This window comes from Folsomia candida, unplaced genomic scaffold (assembly GCF_002217175.1).
Source record: "Folsomia candida strain VU population unplaced genomic scaffold, ASM221717v1 Fcan01_Sc018, whole genome shotgun sequence".
NCBI classification, from domain to species: domain Eukaryota; kingdom Metazoa; phylum Arthropoda; class Collembola; order Entomobryomorpha; family Isotomidae; genus Folsomia; species Folsomia candida.
The window spans coordinates 3445411-3472517 of NW_019091210.1; the positions used below are offsets into that span (position 1 = coordinate 3445411).

General features: G+C 36.3%; 4 protein-coding genes across 8 annotated transcripts; all 4 read right to left on the reverse strand.

The window, feature by feature from the left end:
* Positions 1–2690: 2690 nt before the first annotated feature.
* Positions 2691–5795, reverse strand: LOC110857232. Its single transcript, XM_022105845.2, has 4 exons — positions 5610–5795; positions 4737–5006; positions 3811–4158; positions 2691–3409 (listed from the first exon to the last, which is right to left on the reverse strand). Exons 1-4 carry the CDS (start codon positions 5649–5651, stop codon positions 2981–2983), a joined length of 1089 nt encoding a protein of 362 aa, XP_021961537.1. The 5' UTR covers positions 5652–5795; the 3' UTR covers positions 2691–2980.
* Positions 5796–6700: 905 nt separating this feature from the next.
* Positions 6701–11880, reverse strand: LOC110857164 (gamma-aminobutyric acid receptor subunit beta). Of its 2 annotated transcripts, XM_022105769.2 has the most exons (12): positions 11464–11879; positions 10927–11027; positions 10698–10765; positions 10142–10228; positions 9929–10068; positions 9449–9531; positions 9206–9343; positions 8345–8508; positions 8142–8262; positions 7815–7845; positions 7578–7742; positions 7096–7342 (listed from the first exon to the last, which is right to left on the reverse strand). In XM_022105769.2, the coding sequence occupies exons 1-12, from the start codon at positions 11535–11537 to the stop codon at positions 7225–7227; spliced, it is 1290 nt and encodes a 429-aa protein (XP_021961461.1). In that variant the 5' UTR covers positions 11538–11879; the 3' UTR covers positions 7096–7224. The 2 variants fall into 2 exon arrangements, with proteins under 2 accessions (XP_035713568.1, XP_021961461.1); XM_035857675.1 differs by having other exon boundaries at positions 6701–7342; positions 9206–9531; positions 11464–11880.
* Positions 11881–14399: 2519 nt separating this feature from the next.
* Positions 14400–16039, reverse strand: LOC110857368. The gene is made up of 4 exons (XM_022105966.2): positions 15537–16039; positions 15374–15452; positions 14906–14991; positions 14400–14830 (listed from the first exon to the last, which is right to left on the reverse strand). The coding sequence occupies exons 1-4, from the start codon at positions 15651–15653 to the stop codon at positions 14567–14569; spliced, it is 546 nt and encodes a 181-aa protein (XP_021961658.2). The 5' UTR covers positions 15654–16039; the 3' UTR covers positions 14400–14566.
* A 3673-nt stretch (positions 16040–19712) lies between these two features.
* On the reverse strand, positions 19713–25997 carry LOC118438096. Of its 4 annotated transcripts, none has more exons than XM_035857856.1 (3): positions 22531–23556; positions 22064–22359; positions 19713–21448 (listed from the first exon to the last, which is right to left on the reverse strand). In XM_035857856.1, exons 1-3 carry the CDS (start codon positions 22998–23000, stop codon positions 20949–20951), a joined length of 1266 nt encoding a protein of 421 aa, XP_035713749.1. In that variant the 5' UTR covers positions 23001–23556; the 3' UTR covers positions 19713–20948. The 4 variants fall into 4 exon arrangements, with proteins under 4 accessions (XP_035713749.1, XP_035713748.1, XP_035713747.1 ...); XM_035857857.1 differs by lacking the exon at positions 19713–21448 and adding an exon at positions 21574–21696; XM_035857855.1 differs by lacking the exon at positions 22531–23556 and adding an exon at positions 25689–25997 and having other exon boundaries at positions 19713–22359.
* Between the last annotated feature and the right edge of the window lie 1110 nt (positions 25998–27107).

The following is a 27107-nucleotide window of genomic DNA, read 5'->3' on the forward strand; positions in this document are numbered from 1 at the left end:
TTCTAACCGAATTTCTAACCTTCCTCCTAAATAGTATTTAGTAAATACTGCCCTAAAATCCACCCTACTCCCCCATTCACTAGCGAAAACTACAATCCCCAAAATATTCATCCCGGCACACACAATTATAAACGACCCCAAATTTACAAACGTAATATAATCCATCCTTCTCCCACTGCCTTTTACAATAAACTTTCTATACTTCGAATTCAAGATTTGATCCAGTACGAAATTGTCCCAGGCATTCCAAACCTCATAAAATCCGCCTTCCTTAAGTTTCCCAACCATCTTGAGGATTTCCGCGGCAAACGATACATCAAAAACGTCACTTATCGCGGCCACCCCGCCCACCTCGGTGACCAAGTGACACACATATTTTTCCCTTAAATGAAAATCTTGCACAAGTCCTCGGAAAAAATGCCCGTGTATTTTATTCCCTAAATTCAGATAGGCCCGATGGGGATCTGTACTCGAAGAATTTGCGCCAATCTCAGCCACCGTGTTCGTTCCGTTAACTTGCACCAACGATTTATCCAGAATTCCAGGGTCAATTTCCGCCTTGACGAAATCCTTGGCCAGCATTTCCCGCAGAGTTTCTTCCCCTCGCGGGGGCGCCCCATGATACAAAATGTATCCCGCCCCCAAAATGTTTTTCAGGGTGCCGAGACTCTTCCGAATCTCGGGCGCGACTAGCTCCGAAGTCACGAAGAATTCATACTCCGACAACAAAATCATACTCATAAACCAAGAAAATAGAAAAATTAGGGGAAACGGAACCTTAGAAACGCCTTGTCGAAGCACGGTGGCGCACAGGTTGAACACCGCGTCTAAAACGGTCATGGATTTCGCCTTGACAAAAAATATGGCTAGAATTATTAACGTGACGAGAAGGCTAATCCAGACCTGCAGACTTATCGGAGTGACCCAGATGGCGAAGGAGAATCTCGTCGAACGAATATCGTAATCACAGTAGACCACGTAACAGCCTTCTTCTTGTTGGAAATCGGCCCGATTTATGGACGAACCACGCAACCAACGGGACAATTTGAATAGGTAGATTGCACCAACGTACGGTTGTCCGATGGTTGTGGATAGGTTAAATTTGTCCGAAATGTAGGCCATTTTCCGTTCGCGGGTTGAACATTCTAATTCCTGGCGGGAACGGAGTCCGTCCCGGCAAATTTTGAATGCCACCTTTGGGACGAGATCTGTAAATATGTTAATTTGACCAGACGTTCTAGGTGATATTTCAGTTAGTAGTTTACGATAGGGAAAACGTATGAACCAAACGTCCCATCGGAGCGGGCACGTTGAACAAAATATAAACCAGGTGAACGTCACGTGAAACGGGGGACTAAATATCGCGTGTAGGAAGAAAATTCGTGCGGAGGTCTGAACCATGAAGTCGTCCCGTGTGAGGGGGGTTTTCCAGGGGTGGATTATAGTTAGGAGGACCACGTGAGAACCTTCTTTACCGTAGCCAAAAGTGCACCCCGGAGTTACATTTTTGTTGGACCAATTCAGCACGAATGTTACGTCACATTTCGCTGTTTTTGATGCAACGGGAAGCTTGACATTGGAAGATGTTTGAGTTTCATCGAGTAAAAGATAAGTGTGAAGTTGCCCTTCAAGGATTGAGGCGCCAACGTCTTTCCAGAAGGTGTTGAAGTGATTTAAATTGGGGTGAATAACGGTAACGGCACAATCACTCGGGTAGCCAGAGATGTAGTAGGGAACATCTTTTAGATGTATTCTATTTAACAAAGGAGGCGGTTTTTCGGGGTGAATGATTGGCAGAAGTAAGAAAAATAAGGTAATACGCAGAGGGATAAAGTTACCTTTGGGGAAATCGTTCATCGTGTGGACAAATACTAAAGGGTGGAAGTTAACCTAGGAAACTTTACTGTTCATAGAGGATATGACCAGAAAGTACTTATTTACAATGCCAGAGGACTACATAAAAGGCTTAACGTGTAATACATGCGTATGTAAATATGAATAAATATAGGATGTCTTTTTCTCGGAAGCTTGTATAATCACATTGAAAGCTTTACCTAAATATGTACACACTTAAATTGCAGGCCTGAATGGAAATTATATTTTTAGTTTGTGCCAAATTGATTAAATAGTGGCATCTTCTGAGCACTGGTCGCCATTGTTAAATTCGTACATATGTACATGAGGAATAAAATTGTCAGTAAATGATGGATACCGTATGCAAGAGTCAGACTAAATAATTCCTGAAGTTTTAAGAGTGACGCTTATTTATCGATCATCGTGTCAAGGAAAATATTACTTAAATAAATTTAATTTATGGAAGTGCGCATAAATATGTATGTCGATTCGTTGGATATTTAGTTCCGACAGAATATAATTATTTGATGAGTTTTATTGTCGTGTTAAACCATGAATAGAAATATGTATAAATAATTACACTGTTGGAAAACTGATATAGTCACGTAGTTAAATATTGATTTATCAGTTTTAGATTTGCTATCGATTGGTGCATACTTAAATTATATAGGGATGTAAAACTTTAATATCGAGCCATTTCTACACGGTATTACAGATCCGAATCAATTTGGAAGAGTCAGATATGCATAAATACCGCTTGGTATTATTTTATTACTGAATTTCTAAGAGTGTATGTAAGAGGAAATCATTTTGCAGGTTCGTAACCGAATTTGACGTTTTTTTATATAATTAGTCCAAGTTTTTATTATTGAATTGCAGAAATTTTGAAATACAGATAGTATAAATAACCCTAAGAAACTTGTCAAATACGATATTACATATTCAAATTTTTAACAAACATTTCCATTAACATATGTAAATTTCCAAAAAGAAACATTCCCCAATTATTAAAACCATTAAAAAATCCATTAAAAATCAAATCAAATACAGTTTCAAATTTTTCAAAAAATCTCTCATTAAGTTTACCATCATCCACAAGTTTAGAATTTCTAATTTCCGTCACGACTTAATCTTTCTCACAAACTTCCGCTAAAATCTTGGCCCTAATATTCTCTCTCAATTCGTCGGTAATTTCCCATTTCAAATCTTCCCGCAAATCGTGGTCGAATTCGCTGGCCAGCTTATCTTCAAAATGCTTATCTTTCAAAATCCCCTTTCTAACTTGTTTCTTCAATTTGTCTGGCAAAACATTTACCAACTTCGCTTTTATTTCGTCCCGAAAAGTGGCAGTAATTTCGTTGGCGAGCTGATACTTAAACTTCCCATCAATACGGGAACGTCGCACAATGTTGGCGTGTACGTTGTTCGTCATGGCCAATTTAAGTTTGCCCTTCATGCTGGCGATGAGTTCCTGCTTGATCTCGGATTTAATCGAGGCCGTCATCCCGGTTAAAATTTCTGCCTTTAAGGTCGAAATTGCCGCGGTTTTGGCATCCTTAAGGAGGGAAATTAGAAAGAAACAAATTTTAAAATTATGCTTTATATGTACTAAAACATTAGTATCTAATTTTAATTTAACGAAGCATTAAGGAAAATAGTTCAGTTTGAATTTTTGAATTTGAATTTTTTTGCGAATTTATGAATTTGAAAGTCTTATAAGAGTTAGAAGGGTTTTCAGGCAACCCTATGTAAATTTGTGCGGAAAAAGAGAAATTTGTGAGCTACAGATAAAATTCTTCGGAAATACAGGAAAAATTTTAAAATCCAAAATAAATTATTGTTTGATTTTGTTTTTTAATTTAAAAAAATTGGTCTATTACTTATAAAAAAAATCTGCTTTGACAGATATTTAAATAATTTAAATAATTATTTGGATTTCGAAATATTCAGTCTTACCGAGGTTCTTGATTTTCCAAGACTTCGGGATTCTTGATGACTGGTTGAAACTTCCTTCTCAATGTGCTCCTGGATTTTCGTGGATTCCGAATTCTCTTCCTCCACCTGAGCATCTTCCAGGACCTCAAAGTCAGGGTCGGAATAGTCCGAAAATGAAGATGCCGATGATGACGATGATGACGGCGCAGGTGACGGTGACCGGGCAGCCCACCTCGCTGCGGCGTTGGCATCGAGCTTAGTCATGCAAAAGTTCGCCACGGAATTGACCCGGAAGAGCATCGCCACCTCGTAGAGGGCAGCAAGCTCACCGTCATCCTCAATGTAGTCCATGTCCATACCGTAGAAAAACTAAAGGAAATGAAATACATGAACAAATTAAGGCTAATCATTAAAAAAAACATACAGTAAAACTTCTGAATGCTGCAGTTTTCTATCAGAAAATACTGAAAATAAAGAACTGATAAAATCTTAAGAATAAGTATTTCTAAAAAAACGGAAATCCAAAACATTTATACAGTAACAACTTGGAAACTTAATCACGCTGTCATTGCAAAAATTCTATAAACTTACAAACTTTTACACAATTTTATACATATTTCCAAGGAAAATTAGCGTACAAATTTCTTTAAGCTTACTCAGGTCAGTGGCGTACTTTGTATAAGTTTGTAAAATGATTTTAAAAATCTTACTGATTTACCAAGTTACCAATGGCTGCGTAAAGTTATTACAATATCATGAAAATTTTAAACGAAGAAATTATATTAAAAGAATCAAAATTTAGCACGACCAAAAACTTGTCAACCTCTCATTCATACAAATCCATAAGGATTTTTCTGCCTAAGATTTAAAAAATTAAGCTTCGAGACACTACTTATAAATTTATGCGACTCTATAAAAAATCTTTCTAAAAAATTGTCTCGCCTTACCCCAAGCATACGACGGAAATGGAGTTCACTCAAATTTTCTAAAGCTTCATTTTCAAACAGCCTGGAGTTGTTCGTTTCGATGAAGGTGTCCAAAAGAGGGGACTTGCCAAGGACGGAAAGCCTGTGAAAGGAGACCACGATGTAATCATAGACGCCAGATGGCGCCGTGTTCCGCAGGATGAAATGCCGGTCAGTCGATAACCCGTCCGTTGCAAGGGTCAACTTGGCGTCATTGGGATGATAACTGTTTGCAATGGGTCGGTCGTTGGGCTGGAAAGGGGTCATGATTTAATTAATTAATATTTTACTAAATAATTAAGGAATTATATTTCATTTAAAATTATTAATTGCGAATTATTTGGAGGAATTGCGAAATTGGGCGTACTCACGTCAACCTCGCAAATTGAGCATAGTAACATACTTAGCTTGCGAAATTTTGCGAAATTTAGCAAATTTGGAAAACCATTTGATGGAAAACTATGTTTTCTTCGCAAATTCTTCCAGCAACTGGGCATACGTACTTCTATTATTTCGCGAAATTATAGAAATTCGTGGGAATAGGATCAAAATAAAAAAATATTTTTACAAGTATGTAGATTTAGAGATTTTTGAAGTTATATTTTGCTAATCCCCCCACGACATGCATTTTTAGTTTCGCAAGCTTACATATGTACGAAATAAGATGTTGTCGCCCAATATCGCATTTCCTATGGAAACTCATTAAGCAAATACTCAATCGTGACCTGCTACGGAATAAAATATTAAAATTTGCTAGCCACTTAATTCACGAAAGATAGCAAAATTTAGAAAAAAACGTTCTGCTAAATATTACGTTAAAGACGTCGTAAATATGTCTTAGTTTTTTTTACTCACCCAGTTGTCAGAGTAGTAAATTTTTCCCAGTTTGAGAGGCATATTAATTAGAATATCTTGACAACAATATTCACAGCTTTTCAAAAGCTCCTTTATAATTGGAGAAGGCTGTCGTTACTTTGAAAACTTGCAAGACTGTCGTGTTTCTTGAAGAGAGAGTTGGAATGCACTGAGAGCCCTCAACGTCCACAGCGAAGGGTATATGATAATTTATCGTTGATAAAGGGTAAGGCAAAATACGTGCGTACATACACGCGTATGCAAATAGGATTATGTACCCATTTAACCCTTTGTGGTCAAGTTTATTTTAAACTGGCCAAACGTACATACGAACTTTGGGTGCACCATTTCCTTAAACTGTGTGTAAAAAGGACTGGGACACACTACATATTCTTACTAAACCTTTCTAATCCAAGAATGTCTCTTTTTAGTAAAAGGGTCCAGATTCTGGACTCCAGAATTGTGTAAATATGTATATGCATATGTACATATGCATGTACACGCAGTAACCAAAGTTCGATTGACTTTGTTTGAAGAATTATTTCCTTGTATAAAAATTCCATATGAAATAATAAGCACACTTAGAGTAACCCTTCGATAAAGTTTTAACCCTTTGTTAGAAGCTGGTTTCTAAAGATGTACATACATATGCAGTTTCTCAGAAATCTCTTAACTTCAGGTTTCCTGCTAAAATGTATTTACGATTTATTGAAACTATTTATAAGTACATATGTATGTACGTAAGGGTGAAGAAGATGTTACTTACTTATATTTATTAAATGGTGTAGGTCGGTGCAAGGGAAAAAAAGCCATTAAGCCATGCTTAAAATTCTTTTTTAAGCATGGAAAAGTCATGCCCTTCACTTAAAAAGGCAAGAAATTGGCCTATAGAAAGGAATTTCAGCATTAAGGGTGACAACAGGCCTATAGTTTTTCGAAAAAACGTGCTTTTGTGCACTTTAGTGTGTATGTATGTATGTATGTGAGTTTGTATGAACAAGTTCGATTTTCCTGAGATTTTTCAGAATTCTGAGATAACCTAAATTTATTTCAATATGATTAAATATGTTTATATGTAAATGAACATAAAATTTGTAATTTAACGTAATTTATTTCATTAAACTTTTACTATACATTTACTGACTTAAGTACTTGGTGGATATAACAAAATTGGACGAAATTCTATATATGTAAGGATGTCTTTTCCTTTATTTTTTAAGTCAACTCTTAACTAGGTACATATTTAGTTCATACTTAAGTCTACCCCAGTAAATCTTATACAACACGATATCTAGTTATCTATTGAGCATTCAATTAACGAGAATGAGCATGTTTTTTTAACTTGTCTAACATTTAGTAGGACGATCCACTAGAACATTTTCTACATATTGCAAGACACGAACAATCCTTAATCCAGCAACAATTTAGGTAGTCAATTCAGTTACAGATTTCTTCCGATTAAATTTTGGTTTCGCAATTTTATGAATTTTTGCGACAAAATTTAATTTTTTCACGTCATACTTTATAATCAGGGACCTAATAGACCACATCTGTTTTCTCAAACGGTATCCTAACTTAAATATTTATGTATTAACACGAAGGCGACAAATGGTTGCTAATTTTGCTCCAAGACGACCAGATCGTCTTCCACGACGTCCGAAATGTTGAGATAAATCACCCAGTACATCAATTGGAAACAGATGAAGCACACGGGGAACACTATTCTTGAATATCTGCGTAGGCGTAAAAATTATTAATTAATTAATAAGGCAATTCACACAGCTCTTTGTAACTTTGTAAAATCCATCAGATTTATAAACTAATTTTTCCTCGAAATATTTGTAATTTTTTTGTAAAATTTTGTACATAAGTTTACGGATCTTAGAAAGTTACCACGGATTTCGTGAATTGTATCAATATAATTTAGGGACAAATTTTTGAAATGTAAAATAGGGTATAATTACGCACCTATCAATATCCGAGGGTGCAACGCCCCACAGCCGTTCAATCTTTTTTGCAATGGCGTCAAGTCCTGGATTGCTCGCATTTCCGGCCTCGGCATCTCCTCCTTTCGGTTTAGCCTCCTCCACTTTCTTTCGTAACGCGTCAAATTTATTTTTTCTCATCTGGATCCTGTGAATTTAAGAGTTTTTTTTAAGTTGCATGCAAAATTTTTTGAGTAATTAACGACTTTTTTGTTTTTACCGTTTTGCCATATAACCCACGGTAGCATATTCTGAAAATTTTACGATAGTCATACCGTAATTATTTTGTGTTAGGAAGCATTTAGACCATTCATGCATTTCTTCGTAACTTCGTAAACTCCGTAAATGTGGTAACATAGTTTATAGATAACATTTGTAAAATAAAAAGGTTCTCAAACTGACTAACAATAAGCTTAAAAAAATTTGGAGGCTAATTTCGTTTAGAAATATTTCTAAAAGTTTGTAAGTTTACGGATTTTACGAAATTTACAATGTTATCAAGGACTGCGTGAATTGTCTCATTTTAAACACGTGTAAAATTACGAACCTAACAAGGCGGCAAACACCATCAAGAAACACGTTCCCAGGAAAACGTCCAAACTCTTAACGTAGGAAATCTTTGGGAGAGCAGCGTTCACAGAAGACATCAACGTTGTCATGGTCAACACCTGTTGGTTGAAGTGCATAATTTCAAGAGTTGTGAGACGGGAATTTTAAATTTCAAGGAATTTTTGTTTAATAAATAATTACCGTAGTCACACCGAGAGCTACTCGGGCAGGTGTTGCGTTCCTGTTGATCCAGAAGGAAATCCAGGAGATGACCACAATTAGGCTGGCGGGAACGTAAATTTGAATAATGTAAAATCCTAGCGCCCTCTCAAACAGGATCTCACACGCCAATCGGGAGTAATTTCCTAAAATTAAAGTAATGTATTTTTTCAAACATTATTAGGTCAGGTATGTAGACAATATGAATGTACGCAGTATGATATATTCGTCACAATTTTGCTCTTCAACTTTACATTGCAATTAATGTGCAAAATCATTAGGGGCACTCACGTCAACTCTTGTACACTCTAAGAAACCCGGTAACTAAGTTATTACCAGGCGTAGTATCTATGTGACTCTACCGCATGGTAATTAATTTATTATTGAGTGGTAGAAAATTAGTCACCGGATGGTAATATTTTCAAATTTCGCGACAGGGGTTATTACCGGTTTGGTAACAAAATGTCTACCACTCAATAGTAAAGTAATTACCATGCGGTAGAGTCACATAGATACTCCGCCTGGTAATAACGTAGTTACCGAGTTTCCTAGAGTGTAGATGCATTTACTTCGAAAATTGAGCATACCTAAAAAATGCTAATTTGTGAGATTTCGCAAAAGTTTTTTCTGGTGAATAATTCCGACAGGAAGCATATATCTGTATTTGCTTAAATAAGTATTTGCGTCGTAAGTTGAGTAAGCCTACTACCAATAAATTTCAAATATAAACAAGTCAATTGTCTGTGTAAAATTTAAAAAAAATGATTTAATTAGATTTACAAGTTTCTGAGTTACAAGTTTCCCATGATTTTTGAAAACTCGTTCAAATATTGATATCCTTACCTGAACTTAACGATATTTCAACGGCTTGTTGGCGATGCCCGTTGACTTTGAATTGGGGAAGCGAAACGTCCGACGAAATTCCGACCGACTCGAGACCCTTCGCCCACCGGTAGCGAAGATCAGACATTGTGTAGCCAACTATTAATTTACATACGTAAAATTTCTCTAGTCCCCTTAATTGCGTCATTTTCATTACATTGCATTCTAAATAATTTGGAATTATAAATATTTCAATGCACTCACAACTTTCAATCTCGACCGTGCAAAGCTGCCTGTCCATGGGAAAGTATTGCAAATTCATGGGACACGTGGCTGTCACGGTTAATCTGAAAATTAGATAAATCCATGTTATTACTTACTAAATTCATCAATATGAGATTTTCTAACAACTTTGTAGAATACTCAGACTCAGGCTCGACGTGGACACGAAGTCCACTAAATATTTATCTGCACATATGTACATATTTCCGTTAACTATGAAACTTTGTAAACTTTTACAAAATTAAACAATGTTCCTAGTTTTCTCCTGCACAGTTCGTACTCTTGATATTAATAATGCCACTACGTAAACTCCCTAAATTCTCTGAAGCTGTTGCCAAAAATACTTACGCCAAGGGCAACTCAAAAATTTCAAAAAGTCTATCTTACGATCAGTTCTGCCAACTATTGATTCAACAATATATGTAGCTTGACGTGCATTAATATCATAATAAATGGATCTACCTGAGTGATCTTATGACATCTCCGGATTCGGATATGCGAAGAAATTCGTTGGATGTGGTAGCTGTGTGGAAATAGGATTTCTTCTCGTTCACGAAGAAAGTATCCGGAACCCAAATGGTTTTTAAAAATTCAGTCCCCACCTGAAGATCGATAAATTCATAATAATTTAAGAAATTCATAAAAAAATTTACCTCAATTTGTATGCTCACTTACAGAAAGCGTTTTAACTCCAGGTGGCCCTTTAAAGCTGAGGCGTGGGTCAGTCCAGGTTTGTCGAAAGTAAAAGTCGACAGTAAAGTCCTGTCAGGTTTAATTTTTTAATTTTTTAATTTTTTAAGTAACTATTTAATTCACATCAAATGGTGGGGCAATTCAAACAAAATCCTGGCTAACATTAGGTGTACTCAAGTCAACGTCCTAAATATTTAGTAATGTTACTATGTAGTTTGCAGAATAACTACCCATGCGAGAAGAAATCATGCCAATTTGCCGGTAAATCGGGAGCAAAAATTCCAATTATTGTTTATTATCTAATGTTTAAATTTGCGAAAATTTGCGAATATATTACTTACAAATGTTCATGCAAAAAGATATCTTAAATACATGATCAATTTGAGATATCGATTTATGAGTGTTATCTTGGGTACACCTATTGTAACATCAACAAGTTGTGCAAAATTATTCTACAAGCCTAAAAAAAGGATATGCAAGCATTTGTAAAATGATTGATAAAAGAGGCGATGGTTGAGCTGCTTCTTAAAAAAATTACCATATGAACTTCCGAGAGGGATGAGATACTCAATATGTACATGGTAACTCCCACCACGACAGGCTCCCCTGTTTGAGCCAAATATTATGTCAGAACTTGTATGTATGTGCACATTAATATATACATAATAAATAAAATAGTTAGTGAGTTTTTTATACGAAAAACATATCATGATGCCATTGGAAATACAACGAAGGGTCTAATTTTAGCTAATTAATTAATTGATTACCTCCATAATTAGGCCGAACTCGTTTGTCATACCCTTCACGGATGGTGTTAAGTATGTCGGACACTTTCTGTCCAAGTGTCACCTCTTCAACCTGTGAAGGACTGTGGACCATGCAAAACAACAAAATCAACTAATTACTCATTTAACACATGTTCATACGTAATTGATTAACGAGTTCCTTAATCTTAATCAAAATCATAAACGCTTATCGTGACTGCAATATGTACCACAATTACTGTATGAGATTATTTTTAGCATTTTTTCTTATACAAAAGTACAGTTAGAAATCTGGCATAGTTTTGCACACATTGATTTCTCGGTATTAAAGTTGGTACTAAAATTATACCGGTCCATAAAAACTTATTACCGAAATGGAAAAACTGTAATACCGAGCTATGTATCACGAATAACAATACCAGTTTGGTATTATTTTAATACTGTATTTCTAAGAGTGCATACAATTCACACCCCGTTTAACGACTTTACATTCCATACATAATTTATTCCCCCAACCAAAGAAAAGCATAAAAATCTCACAGTTTTCCTTCGCATCTGAGCAGGCACACAAACCCGAACGTCCCATATAAGAGGAGACTACATATGTGGCACATTTATTTGGCCTGAGCTGAAAAATCAATCCCTGGACTGAACTGAAACAGCCTCCCGTTTCCTTTGGTTTCACACACTATTAAATTTCCCCACTTTAAAGAAATCACATCGAATAACACTAACTCAACGACCTTTCACCTGGTATAATATCACTTGAGAGGCACACACTTTTAAAGACACTTTAATACATCGTAGTCGTCCTCGTCGTTCCAAATTAAATATGGATCAGGAACAAACGAGTTGGGATTCTCTCTTCTTTTCGGAAGGAACGGAGGAGGAGGCGGAGAAAGTCAGAGTGAAAGTCGGTCTGGGAAGACACCACAGCACAACTGCTGCACTGCAGAGTGAAAGTTGTCCTTTCCTCCCACTTTCACTTTCACCACCACGCCACGAAAGAGAAGTGGAATAAAGATGATGTTATGTTAGTAACACTATGTACATAGGGAAGTAAGTACAAAGAGAAAGTAGAAAGCCCGACGACCCGACCCGGACGCTGGTTTGGTTTCTTGGCTGGATTCCAATCACGATCTCGGCTCATCTCCAGTCACTTTCACTCCAAGTGAAGATGTCTCACTCGCCCGTAAAATGTGAGTCCTCTCGAGAAGAATGTGTCTATACGAGAGTAGGGGGTAGGGTTCGGGTGGAACAATGAGGCAATTCAGGGAAGGTATTGGCACATACATAACTTTTTAAAGTTGTAAGTTTTGTAAAATTATTTTTCAGACTTTTATCCCATAATGAAAAGACACCTTTGATCTGAGACAGTAAATATATGAAAATTACTAAGCTGATTTTGCTTAGAAATATTTGTAAAATTTTGTTAAAGTTGTATGTATTTTTAAAGAATTTACGTATTTTATAATATTAGCTTAGGCGTAAGGGCATGGTTTCAATTTATTGGGTAGAAAATCGAGTAATTACATGTAGTATGACGAACACCTTCGGAAGTATGTACTTATACAAGAGACAATTTAACATTAAAAAATATGTAGAACTTTCAAATTTTGTCATTTTTTTGTGGATTTTTTTTCATAATTCGGTACTTGTTAGGAAATGTTTTAGTTTTCAATGGAATACATGAACGTTCTGAGTAACTGTATCCTTACACTTGTGTACAAAAATTTAGATATTCGTACACATTTGCATTTATCTAATTGTTTGTGATCTGTCGATTTCCTATGTTTTTTATATCAAAATGCAAAAAAACAAAGCTTCCCCAGGATGGAATTTGGTACAAAAAATCACTTCTCTCCACGTCTTCGTGCACCCTGTTCTCCCTCTCGGATGGAATGGAATGGTATTGCGACGTGCGAATGGGAGAGAGAAAGAGAAAGTGGGAGAGAAGAATCTGGTCATGATTGTCAATCAATGACGAAGCGGAGAAAGTCTGCCAAGCATTTAGGGTCGAGTTTAGTGGTTTCGCTTCCTTTCCTTTTTAGACAACGGAATGTTTCTGACTCATCGGGATTAGATGATTTCGGGAAGTTTTAGAGCTTGTGTTTTAATCAGGCGAGAGTAATAAAAGCTACGCAATACTGAACTTCAGAGGGGAAAGAATTCATAAATACAGGGAAAAAATTTATTCCGCTTCATTTTCCATCATTCATTTTCACATGGGATTTTATTCCCGGCAGCGTGCGGAATTCATTTTCATCATTTTTCTAAGACAAGCTCACTGGCTTTCTTAATAAAAAATAAAGAAGGAACGGAGAGAAGTTTGACTTCCTTTGATATCGTGTTAAACTTACTCATGCAGTTCAAATGGAAGCCTCATTTCTAATAATTCTTCCCTCCCCGGAGAGCACATTAAATGCATGGACTCTTCATATTTCTCTATTTTGGAGTGCAAGGTTCATATCCACCATGTTTTTCGGCTTTTATTACTATCCTGCAAAAAATATGAGTTCATTTTATTTCATATGAAATCATTTTGTATTTCATTGTGAAACTGAAGTTTAATTATTTTCAATTGCATAAAATAAATTATAATACGGCTTAAGATTTGGAAATTGGTAACAGTAGCAAGGTGGTAACAGCAAGGAGGTGGTCGGTCATACGTTGGAGAAAGTCGAGCTTATTTGGCTGCTAAAAGGCATCGCTCGTCATGTTGGATTAACAAGGGGAAAATTCAGCTTTCAAGAAAATATGGTATTTGTGCGTTTGGCTAAAGCCAAAATTTTCTTCCTCCTCTTTAATGTCTAATACATATGTTTGTTCCCATCAAATTTTTTGAGTCGGATTTCCCCTGGATCACTGGGCATTATTTTTCTACCTTATGCAATCCGAGATTAATGTCATAAAAGAGAAAGCGAAATTGAGCCAGCTGAGCCGTTTTATCGACCAGATCCACTTTCTCTGCGAAATGCTTTCACCCACCCATCGAAATTCCTCATACTAAAAATAGTCGTATTACTTGAGAGATCATGATTAAAGAATGTGAATAGTTTATGGGGGAATTTTTATTATCCACCCCGTTGGTGTATGTATGTATGTACACTTAAATGAGTACATATTTACATATTATCGAATAATTTTTAATCCACTACCCATCTTCTTTTACATCCCTCCATTGTGTAAAAAATCATAGGGAATAACAATTTATTTACAAATCAAATAAATATGTAAATACCTAGGTGTATAAATAAGTAGATAAGTAGGTTATAGATAAATAGATAATTTGGTGATAGATATATATTTAGAGCTTACCCTTACACGTTACGTTCATCGATTTTAAATGATTTTCAATAAATAGTAAGCAGTTAAATGTTAATTACTATGCAAATCTTCGTGAAATGTTATGCACGGTTTTTGAAAATGTTGGCAGTAAAAAGTTAAAAAGTTTCACTTTATCGTCAATTCTTTTATTACTAAATATATTTTTATTTACTCTTTTGACCTACTTACAAAGGTTGTCACATTTAAATAGCCCACCCATCAGAATATGTAAATGTACATTGCACAATAATTCTATCCGATCAAATTTATATACACATTCGTCGCAAAAATAAATCATGGAAATTTACATTAATTCCTACACTTCTTCAGCATCCGCATCTCGCTCGGGATCCTGCTTCTTTTCTACTACTCCAACTTTTTCCCCGTCTGCCAGTAACTCCTCCAAATATGCGTTCACCACGAAGAGAAAGTAGCAAACTATTCCAACAGAGCATACCACGGGAAAAACTGAGGACGGATTTCGTCTTCCTAACGAGAAATCCGCGACGGCAGAAATAATTTCAAGCAAGAGAAATATACAGTGCGAAACTAGCCAAATTCTGCCCTTTTTCTCATTTTCCTGTCAAATAGGAAAACTATTTATTCAACTGAAATTTGTGCATATAAAACGTACGTATAAAAATCCTGCTATTACCTGAATCACTCCAAGAAATAAGGTAACTCCAAGAACCACGCTGATCAAGCAGGACGTCTTGGTAATAATAGCGGGCACAATTTCGCCTGGAAATTTTGGAAATATAAATTTATCTATAAATATAAATTTTTGCAAAACATGACATTTTTATTCTGAAATTTTTATTATGAAATTTTTTTTTCATTATTATTATTTTCGCACACACCTACACGTATGTACATATTTTAATATATACATATATGCATTGCGAAAGAAACTCGGTGTATAAATCTGCAGCACAAAATTACTTATGCATCTTTACCCTAATTGTCATTTCTTATTTTTTTAAAATGCAAAATTTATGCTTTGCAAAATTTACTGGGTTGCAGAAATCTTAAATTATTTTATTATCTAACGCTTAAGTTATCGTCCACAATGTATAAAACTTACTCGTTTTTTGCATTTTATAAATTTACTTCAAATATATACCTCTTTCTCCCATGTTAAAATCTGGCACGTCGTCCACCACCCCGGCCAGCAAAGCAATTAATACGACACAGCTTCCAACCTATGTATTACATAATAGATACGGGAACATCTTTATAGAACAAGTTATATATATAGGTCACATAAAAGTTTAATTTTCACGTACAATTTGTAAAATTGCTATCACCATAGCTTGGCACCTCCAGTTGCTATAGACACACATTTTCCGTTCACTTACTCGTTCTAAAATTAAGGTGCAACTGGTGGAAATAAATAAAGGCATGCAAAGTTGGAAACGATGCTAAGAATGTAAGTAGAAAGGGTAAAAAGGTGCATATTGATGGAGATTGAAATGGTGTGCTCTGGATCATCTATCCATATCAGATATGTATATACGTAGTTATACATAAAGCCAGGCCTGATAAGAAATTCAACTTTGTTAAACTGAACCTAATCTTACCTCGGGACCGGATACGTTGAGCAACACGGAAATTTGTGTACATAAAGAGATGAGTGTGTAAACAGTTGTAAACCGGTTATTTCCTAAATACATGCATAGTTAATCTGATACCCGGGTTATTCCGTGATACATAGTGATACCATACGTGCATACCAATATGCACAGATTTACCTGATTCTCCCAAATCAGGCCGACTTTTTATTACCTTCATATCCTAATGCTGCATAAGTACATATGTACATAGGTGTCTGATTTGGTAACACATGAGAGTTTTCTTTTGCCAGATGAGCAACTACATATTTGTAAATATGTAGTATGTATACATACTTAAAAAATCCATGCAGAATTGAACTTTTACAGAAATTGAGGATTCTGCGAAACTACTCAACTGCCAGTCTCAAAGTTCCCCGTCAACATGATTTGAGGGAAGTTGAGACTGGCAGTGACGTAGTTTCTCAGAATTCTCAATTTCTGTAAAAGTTCAATTCTGCATGGATTTGGAGTATGTTTGAAAAGTCACTGAAGTCGACGGTGTAAAAAGGGTGTCATGATTTCAGGAAGTTCGTCTTGGAGTTTAAATAAATTTCTGGAGGAACTTGTTTCAACGCAAATATCTAGATGCATGTTTAAATATATACAATCTGTTTAGATTCATAAAAATATTTCAAACACATTTGTGTAGGAAAATCATGCTGGATTATTTGTAGTAAACAATTATGTTTGAATTTGTATATTTGCATGTTGAATTATTAGAGGTCAGACAGTTGTTCAATTGTGTCTGACCTCAACAATTAAAGAGTTGATAATCATAATTCGCTTTTAAATGCTTACTATTTAAATAACTCAAAAAAACTTTAAGAATTACGGTTTACTTAAATATATACATAAAACTTTAAATGTACCTTACTCATTCGGGTCTTGCATTCTGTAATTACGCCATAAATTCCGAAACCATCCTTTCTGAAACGGAGTTTACATATAAGTACATGTGTAACAGTCTAACAAGCAGAAATTCAAATTTTAGCACTAAAATGTGCACATTTATTTGTAAACTTTCATCTATATACATATGTACGTAGCTCCAACCATACATACATACGTACTTCAATACTCAATGACACATAATGCCGTTATTAGTGTTCATTATTCTACAAATTGAAACACAAGCGTCTCTTTCTTCCTTATCTTGAGTATTAGCCCACTACAAAATTCGGCGCATCCAGCAAGTGCCGTTGCTCCAACCATAATTCCCCAAATATGAAATAGAGTCGTAATACCGGTTTTAAACCCTAGTGGCTTTACCAAATCAGGTATTTCATGACCTTTAACGATTTCTTTAGTAAATTCGTTCCTAACTTTATACTCCTGGATTTGTACTCTCCACCTCAAAAAATTGTAACTCCCTGATTCAAAAAACCAATCCAGCCAGTTTGAAAAGCTAGATCCTCCTGTGTTCAAAAAGTGCCATCCTGCCACATGACTGGTTATGGACTCTTCGCTTTTGAAGAAATCCAGCCAGTGGTATTTTCTTTTTAAGTAATCCATCTCCGTTTCAAGTTTGTTTGTCGCTTCCACGTGTACCATCCGCCCACATTTAACAAGCTCTTCTTCCATGAAGGATTGCGTTGGGGGTGATTGTAGACCTGAGGCATTGAGAGAATTTATTATGGTAAAATTCATCATCTTGCTATTCATCCTCGGTATCCAAGGGTCCCCTTTTGTAATCAATTTGAACCAAAGTGACAGCTCTTCGTTCAACTCGATATCCCCGCCAGATTTTAAATCAGCCGCCCAAACTGACAGTTCTTCCCAATTTGACATCATTAAAAGTCTATCACGATGTTTCATCTGCTTGATGTTATCATTCAGATTGAATAACCAAGCTTGAATGCTATGAAATATCAAACTGAATAAGTTAAGTAGTGCAGTTCTTGGAAATGGATAAGAATGGTTGATAAAATTTTTGATATATTCTGGCGAATACGTTGTATCCCTTCCGGTTGAGGGATTCGAGCTGATTTTGAAGTTGTCGCCCTCCTCTAGCCACGTGCGATTTAAGCTATCGCGATATCGAATCAGCGCGGATGACAAACTCTTCGAAGATTCCTGCTTAGGGGTTAGTTGATCAAATCGAGTAATTGACGTTTTTGGTAGCGGGATTATCAAATGTGAGATGAGGACGCTAGTGTATAATTGAGTGAAGAGGATAGACTGGAGTGTCCAGAGAGAAAATATTACTCGAAACGCGGGCATCTTATCCACAAAAATGGGCACATTTGCCGATTTTTCGAATAGGGCGGCAACAAATGTCAGAATTCCGTCGCCATTGTGAGCAACGTGAAATAATTGTCGTTTCATCTTTGTCTGAATCAGGATGCAGTATCCTACCGTTAATCCTAACAAGAATGTGGACAGGTAGGCCCAAACCTTAGTGGAAAACGGTTTGTAGTACATTTTTAGAGTGTACGGCTGTTCTGCCCAACAGGTGACGAATTTACTTGAAAGCTCGCCAGTTAGACTGAATTTATCAGTGAATGTCATGTAGCGCATTTCCCTGCAAATTTTAAAAAATTAATGCTTATAATGTGGTAGAGGGGTAACCACTGCTATTCGGGAGACTGTTTCTCCATAATTTGAATCAGCGCAAGCAATATTTATATTAGGGATCTGAGTGTTTATGTAGTATATAAAGACTCCTTTAAAAATTCGATACAATGTACATAATATGTGCATTGTATCCAATTGAGGTAAAACTCGAAAAGTGTGCACGATTTCCTACTATGTATCACCCTCTTAGGGGAAATCACGCACAACAAAAATGTTTATTTACCCTGAGGGTTAACAAACTAAGAAAACAAATTAGTTATAGTCCAATTTTTTCAATGAGCGACTTCTTTACTATGTATGCAAACCTTGAGGCGGACAGTTTCTTATTTAAAAAAGGATAAACCATATTGCAATGAATTACCATTAATCCAGATAGGTAAATAAGTATATATAAATATCAGATAACTTACATGACATGCTCCGTATAGATCATAGGCATAAAGGGGTCCTGATTCAATTCGTGTCTTGACTTTAGTGTAATATTCTTATAACAGAATACTTCCCAAGCAATTACCGCTGTAAAACTTCTGCTTTCGCGACTTTTCTCACATATAAATTTAGCTGAATAGAAATTATCCATAACACTTATCGTGGCCACTTTGAACTTGGGTGTGCTAAAGTATTTTCTAGCGTGTGTAGAGTTTTGGGAAAACTCCATTTCAATTAATTTCACTCCACAATGAGCGCAGATGTAAAATGTTTTACTTGCTGTTGCAGTTTGACCCAAAATGAGGATAAAAATATGAGAATATTTATACAGTGTAAAGTAAGTGACTCTATTTCCATAAACGGTTTTTTCGTACAACGGGCCGTCTAAAGATTTGTAGGTGGAAAACATATCGGAAACTTCGTCAGCGTTTGAAGCCAGGTGGAAAATATGGAATCGATTCTTGTACATGATTTTTTGTCGGAGGGTGTCCATCGAAAAGGAGAATACTGATTTGACAGCAATGATTAGATTTTGTGGGGTTTTCCTCTCTAAGAATATTATCCCGCACAAATTTATTGTACCGAAGTTGTGATGTTTCGTCCTGAAAATGTTCAGCGAGTTCCAATTTTGTGGAAATATATGAATTGTTTTAGGGGCTGAATTTAATTTTGATAAAATCTCAGATAATAGTTTGTGTTTCGAGGAGTCTGTGGCAATATGAAAATCTCGCGTAGTGGATGAAATGATTGTGTCGAAATTGAAATTGTGCCGATGCTCTGCATGGATTTGGAATGTTGGGAGACAAATGCACTGGAAGAGAGTTATTAGATTTATAAAATACAAAATTGACCATTTTAGTAAAAAGTTTGACATCTTTATTCGTGTAAATATCGTTTAAAGGATATCAGAAATGCGATTTATAGTTTTGAAATCTATTCCATTTATTTGTTTTAGGCTAGAGTTCGCGATGAAGGATGGGAAACGAATGTTAAATAAGTATTTTTAGAGTCGAGCTGTGTAAGGTTTTCTTACATATATTTCGTGACTTGTCAAGCCTGTAGAATTTAGATTGTCGTGTTTGCATAGCCTTCTCATTAGTCCAAGTAACTAACATTTTGGTAAAGGACCATTAATAACGGATGCGATTAAAACATTGAAATGTCGTCATTGGGTCGAATGGAATTTAGGCAAAATAAGCAAGCGACACGATTTATGTAAGGCTCATCACTTGAAAGGGATGCTTTTGGGTGAACAGAAATAAATGCATGTAAGTAATATATGTATTTATACATACATATGTACATGTGTACATAACTTGACAAGCCTAATTTAATATTAATGTTGATCCTGGATGGGATCGCGTTTAATTAAAATGAGCATTTATGTATATATTGGTTATGCTTCATCCGTCCGTTTGGAACTTATTGGTGACTTATTAGTGAACTTAAAGGTGACATGCATGCTTATCAAGGTTTCATTTGTTACACGTAAATAAATACATTTGCATACATACATATTTAATTAAATGGGTTACTCATTGCATAACACTTACGATGAAAGTCACCCAATCTCTTATTTTTGACAAATAAATGTCACAACAGATGCATATTTATTGTCTGCCAAACGTGACATTTGGCAGAAATATATCCATCCAAACAATAGAAAAAGGGCAATACGTTTAAAAAGTGTAAAATATGTCAACCCTCGTGCGATTTTCTTCTGTTAAAATGCAAAATGCAAATATCTTTGCCAAACGTGATCATATTGGCAGACAATAATTATAGCTTCTCAGAATTCTCAATTTCTGTAAAAGTTCAACTGTGCGCGAATGGAGAGTACCTTCATCACTCCAGTCTTTCGTGATGTATGTAATTACGCTAGAAAATTCTGATATTATCCCATGCGAATGGGACTTTACATATATTTAAATATCCGTCTACCAAACAAAATTTCCAATTTTAGCACTAACATGGGCACATTTATTTGTAAACTTTCATCTATATACATATGTACGTAGCTCCAACCATACATACATACGTACTTCAATACTCAATGACACATAATGCCGTTATTAGTGTTCATTATTCTACAAATTGAAACACAAGCGTCTCTTTCTTCCTTATCTTGAGTATTAGCCCACTACAAAATTCGGCGCATCCAGCAAGTGCCGTTGCTCCAACCATAATTCCCCAAATATGAAATAGAGTCGTAATACCGGTGCTAAACCCGAGAGGCTTTACCACATCCGGTACCTTATGTCCTTTAGCGATTTCTTTGGTAAATTCATTCCGAACTTTATAATCCTGGACTTGTACTCTCCACCTCAAAAAATTGTAACACCCTGATTCAAAAAACCAATCCAGCCAATTTGAAAAGTTAGATTTTCCTGTGTTCAAAAAGTGCCAGCCCGCCCCACGGCTAGTTATGGACTCCTCGCTTTTGAAGAAATCCAGCCAATGGTAGTTTCTTCTTAAGTAACTCATCTCTGTTTCAAGTTTGTTTGTCGCTTCCACGTGCACCATTCGGCCACACTGAACAAGGTCTTCTTCCATGAAGGATTGCGTTGGGGGTGATTGGAGACCTGGGGCGTTGAGAGAATTCATTAAGGTTAAATTCATCATCTTGCTATTCATCCTCGGAATCCAAGGGTCCCCTTTTGTAACCAATTTGAACCAAAGTGACAACTCTTCGTTCAACTCGATATCTCCGCCAGATTTCAAATCAGCTGACCAAGCTGAAAATTGTTCCCTAGATGAAACAGCTAGCATTCTATCTTGAAACTTGTTGTGTTCGATGTTATCACTCGGATGGAGTAACCAACCTTGAATGCTAAGATATATCAAAGAGAAAAAGCTAAATTGGAAAGTTCTCTGAAAGGTTACAGGGTCGTTATGATAATTTGATAAAAACTGTGGCGAATACGTTGTCTCAAATCCCATTGAGGGAGCCGAGCTGATTTTGAAACTGTCACCTTCCTTTTGATATGTACGATTTAAAATATCGCGAAATTGAATCAACGCGGATGACAAAACCTTCGGAGTTTCCTGGTTAGGACTGGGTTGGTCAAAGCGACTAATTGACGTTTTTGGTAGCGGGATTATTAAATATGAGATAAGGACGCTAGTGTATAATTGTTTGAAGAGGATAGATTGGAGCGTCCAAAGAGCAAATATTAGTCGAAATGCGGGTATCTTACCGACAAAAATGGGCACGTTTGCCGATTTTTCAAATAGCGCGGCCACAAATGTCATGATTCCGTCGCCATTGTGAGCAACGTGAAAAATGTGCCGTTTCATCTTTGTCTGAATCAGGATGCAGTATCCGACCGTTAGTCCCACCAAGAAGGTGGACAAGTAGGCCCAGACTTGACTAGAAAACGGTTTGTAGTACATTTCTAAAGTGTATGGCTGTTCTGCCCAGCAGGTGACGAATTTACTTGAGAGCTCGCCAGTTAGGCTGAATTTGTCAGCGAATGTCATGTAGCGCATTTCCCTAGAAATTTTAAAGAAATCAAAATGTACTCATGGTTAGACAAGCTTGACGATATGAAGTGTTGGTAATCTAAGAAATCATCTTAAAATTATTATTAGGTGTAAATTGGAATTGTGGGATATGGCCTTACTTAACATATTGGCCTACTACACTGTATATCAGATTTCTTACATGACATGTTCACTGTAGAACTCAGGCATGAAGGAATCCAAATCATCATGGCGTTTTCTGCTTAGTGTAACATTCTTATAACAGAATATTTCCCAAGCAACCACCTCCGCAAAGGTTACCCTTTCATAACTTGTCTCACATAAAAATTCTGCCGAATAGATCTTGTCCATAACATTTATTGCTGCCAATTTGAACCTGGGTGTGCTAAAATGTTTCCTAAAATCCATTCTAATTAATATCATTCCACAGTGAGCACAGATGTAGTAAAATGTCGTTTTGGTTGCTGCAGTTTGACTCCAAATTAGGAGAAAGACATGAGAGTATTTATACAGTATGAGATAATTGTGTTGAGCTCCATAAATGGTTTTCTCATGCAAAGGGCCGTCCACTGATTTGTAGATTAAAAACATGTCCGAAACTTCGTCAGCGTTTGAGGCCAGGTGGAAAATGTGGAGTCGATTCTTGTACATAATTTTTTGTCGGAGTGTGTCCGTCGAAAAGGAGAATACTGAGGTGACAGCAATGTCGAGATTTTGTGGGGTTTTCTTCTCTAAAAATATAATCCCGCATAAATTTATTGTGCCCAAGTTATGATGTTTCGTTTTGAAAATGTTCAACGAGTTCCAATCTTGTAAGTCATTTTTTCGACATTCGACACCTCCCACACGGTCACAGGGTCGTCGCACGTCGAAATGATGGCGATTTCTGAAATCCCCGTCTAAAATGACGTCTAAAACGGTGGAAACAAAAAATTCGAAAATTTCCGACTTTGGCGTCGTCGACAGGGTCACGGGGTCGTCGCACGTCGAAATGATGGCGATTTCTGAAATCCCCGTCCAAAATGACGTCTAAAACGGTGGAAACAAAAAATTCGAAAATTTCCGACTTTGGCGTCGTCGACACGGTCACGGGGTCGTCGCACGTCGAAATAATGGCGATTTCTGAAATCCCCGTCCAAAAATACGTCTAAAACGGTGGAAACAAAAAATTCGACACCTTTGACCGTTGGCGTCGTCATCGTGGCGCCGTGACCTTACGACCTACAACGCCCATCTTCGAACTCATCCCGTCCCCAAAAATTAGAAACACGTTGGCAAAAACCGGATGTCGAAATTCGAATCCGTTCTAAAGTTATCGTGGATACGGACAGACAGACGGACAGACAGACAGACAGACAGACAGACGGACAGACAAGACATTTCCATAAAGGGGTTTTCACCCCTTAATAATGCCTGAATTTACAATGTCGGATACGTACATATGTACTTATTTCATAAAAATTATGTATCAGTAGTAAAACAAATCATGAATTAAACTGACATTATTTTGGAGGTTACAGTGTCGGACAGATGTCTACGTCCACATAGTCGCGTCAATTTCATTTTCAAATTGTCACTGAACTACTGAACCAATTTTCATCATTGATATATCAAATTCTCACAAATTTAACGTAATTTCATAAAACATATGAGTTATTTCTGAAAATTCTGGGAAAACTGAGAATCATAGTGCAGAGCGAGAGAGGATGAAATTTGAGCGGACAAAAGTCTACGTCCACTTCACTTTAATTGTCAACAACAAAAATCTCTCCAATTTATAAAATCAGGTAACTTAATAAATCTATCAATAACATATGCCGCATTAATTTTTAAATAATTTTCTTCCAGAAAAATATGATGGCGTCGACACGCAAGGAAATTCCTATCGCTATTCGAGATCTTGTCATTCAGGACTGGAAGGGTGGACAAAAAGGGGGCTGTCGCAGAGACAAATATGGACCAAGTATAAATTAGCAAGGACAACCATCCAGACAATCATTAAGAACTTTAAAGCTAATGGTTCAGTCCAAAACAAGGTCAGAAGTGGTCGAAAACCCATTTTGGCTCACCGAGAAGTACGCCACGTGCTCAACAAAGTCAACGTTACACCCTCACTTAGTGCTCCAAAGCTATCTACCGAGATCAAGGAGATGTTCGGCAAACAGGTTAGTCCTATGACCATCCAAAGAACACTGAATAAGGGAAATTTGAAATCCCAGAGAGCAGTCCGGAAGCCTCTTATTGTACCGAGGAATGCAACCAAACGAGTGAAGTTTGCCAGAGACCACATTTCCAAGCCACAAACATTCTGGGACATATTTTATGGACTGACGAGTCAAAGTTCAATGTCTTTGGGTCAGATGGGCGTCGTAGAGTGTGGAGATATCCAAAAGAAGCTTTGAATCCAAAAAATCTCAACCCCACAGTTAAGCACGGCGGCGGGTCGGTAATGGTGTGGGGATGCATGGCTTCAAGTGGGGCAGGAAAAATGGAATTTATTGACGGAATTATGGACCAATACAAGTACCAGGGAATACTTGACCGTAATATCCAGGAATCTGTTCGAAAACTTGGACTTGGACGACGATTTGCCTTCCAACAAGACAACGATCCGAAACACTCTGCCAAGTCCACCATGGAATACTTCAAGAAAAAAAAATTCCGAAGCTAGAATGGCCTCCCCAATCTCCAGACTTGAATCCCATTGAGCATCTGTGCGACCACATTGAAAGAGAAATAAGAAAACAATCTTTTTCAGGAATTCCGGGCCTTAAATCCAGAATTCGTGAAGTTTGGGAAACCATTTCTGAAGATGTGACCAAGAATTTGGTAAACTCAATGACTCGACGCCTTGAAGCCGTCCTTAAAGCGAACGGAGGCCCAACCAAATATTAAAAATTAATTGTTATAACATTCCTTATAAATTACAGTTTTTTTTGTATGTTTTCTCTGACTGGACGTTGACTTTTGTCCATCCAATTGTTTTCATTTTGAATTAAAATACATCTCTGGCCTAAAATAAATTTTTTAGTGGAAAACTAATAATGTGCTATGAAATTACGTTAAATTTGTGAGAATTTGATATATCAATGATGAAAATTGGTTCAGTAGTTCAGTGACAATTTGAAAATGAAATTGACGCGACTATGTGGACGTAGACATCTGTCCGACACTGTAGTTAATTCTTAAAAGCTGATAAAGAGTTAACATACCCGTACTGGGTAGTTGGACTTCCGGGTAACGGATCGGTTAAGACTCGAAAATTCCATTACCCGATTCCGCCATCTCTTTAAAAGCTGTTTTTTATTCGAAATGATAATTTTCCTATAAAAATCATACCATCCCAGAAATTTCAAGTCCTCCAACCCTTTCTTCTGTCACCTCGTTGTTCGAAGGGTCGCCTCTATATTTTAATGGGGCTGCAAAATTGTACTGCTTTATTGTAATTTTATTGGTGCGATCCATTTTGCCAAGAAATTTTCGAGAATGGTTATTAAATATTTTAATTGTTGGATGCTGTCGTTCTTCTGGCAACCAGCTGGACATGTATTGAATCAATAGTTGACATATGTATGTATTTGTTTTATTCACATCCTGACCGAACACGAATTAAAGATAATGCCGTCCAGGGGATCCAGCATTTATGACGTTAAACACTTGTTTGTTTTGCCTGGGTTGGAATTATCCTGCATATTTAATTCACTTTAATCGTAACATGAGTATGACCCTACAGTCCAAATGTTTGACGTGCTCAATATATATCTCAAAATACTTTTGCATTAATCAGTCATCACTCTGTAAAAGCCGACAAGGTATTTCCCCTGTTTTATGACGTGATTAGATTATGTAAATGTGCACGATTTAAATTTTGCATACATATTTAGTTGAAGTTTTGCCACTCAAAGAGGGGCAGGATGTGTGATAAGATAAGATAAGCAAAAATGTTTACGCGATCAACGTGTATACAAGCTTTTAAGATTAAAAACACAGAGACAAAAGTTGCATCCGGTGATAATTATTTACTTAATAAATACAATGGTGAAAGATAGGGCATGTAATCTCGATATCGGTTTCGGTATTTCGGTATTCGGTATTCAAATACCGAAATATCGATATTTCGATACCGAAAATTGAATCTGGCAGTTTTAATTCATTTTATTTATGCAACGCTTCCGAGTGTGACAAGAATTTGAACTTTGGGGGTGTGACCAAGCCAAAACTCAATTTTGGGAACTTTGGGTGTGCAACTAACTAATTGAGTTTATCTTTCACTGAAAGATAAAATTAATTAAAAATTCCAAAATCTTTGTATTTTTGCCTGATGAAGATGACAGGGTTTCATTGGAAGATATAAATTTAAAAATAAAAAATCCAATACTCCGCCCAGAAGATGCAAAAATATTTGATTATTATTAAATACACACATAAGATTGGAAATGTTCGTCGAAATTAACTCATCCCATAATTGTTACTGAAATGTCACATTACAGAATTATTATGTAGAATGGACGTAATTTATTTGGACCCTGTTTTTACTTAGCTGTGTTAAACTCGGATTAAAGTAAAATTAGCTTGAAAAAGTTAGGAATTTATCATTTATGACATTACATATGTATGTATGTAAATATATCACTCTTAGGATTAGGCGAAACTGGTATTAAATCTTCACTGGGCGATATGACTTTACCGGCACGGTAATAACGGACAGAACCGTTTAGTAATTCTTTGCTAATAATGAAATTAATTTTTTTTGCGTAT

Bases quoted from the DNA above. Each gene is read 5' to 3' on its own strand.
- LOC110857232 (XM_022105845.2), bottom strand. From the start codon at position 5,651: ATGCCTCTCAAACTGGGAAAAATTTACTACTCTGACAACTGG. The intron at 5,007-5,609 runs GTGAGTAAAAAA...ACCCCTTTCCAG, and splicing joins TTTACTACTCTGACAACTGG to CCCAACGACCGACCCATTGC. The intron at 3,410-3,810 runs GTAAGACTGAAT...TCCCTCCTTAAG, and splicing joins TTGGAAAATCAAGAACCTCG to GATGCCAAAACCGCGGCAAT.
- LOC110857164 (XM_035857675.1), bottom strand. From the start codon at position 11,537: ATGTGCCACATATGTAGTCTCCTCTTATATGGGACGTTCGGGTTTGTG. The intron at 11,028-11,463 runs GTGAGATTTTTA...CATGGTCCACAG, and splicing joins CTCAGATGCGAAGGAAAACT to TCCTTCACAGGTTGAAGAGG. The intron at 8,509-9,205 runs GTAAGGATATCA...CTTTAATTTTAG, and splicing joins TGAAATATCGTTAAGTTCAG to GAAATTACTCCCGATTGGCG.
- LOC118438096 (XM_035857854.1), bottom strand. From the start codon at position 23,000: ATGTACAAGAATCGACTCCACATTTTCCACCTGGCCTCAAACGCTGAC. The intron at 22,360-22,530 runs GTAAGAAATCTG...TAAAATTTCTAG, and splicing joins TTCTACAGTGAACATGTCAT to GGAAATGCGCTACATGACAT.
- LOC110857368 (XM_022105966.2), bottom strand. From the start codon at position 15,653: ATGCCTTTATTTATTTCCACCAGTTGCACCTTAATTTTAGAACGAGTA. The intron at 15,453-15,536 runs GTACGTGAAAAT...TGTAATACATAG, and splicing joins TGATAGCAATTTTACAAATT to GTTGGAAGCTGTGTCGTATT. The intron at 14,831-14,905 runs GTAATAGCAGGA...CCTATTTGACAG, and splicing joins TATTTCTTGGAGTGATTCAG to GAAAATGAGAAAAAGGGCAG.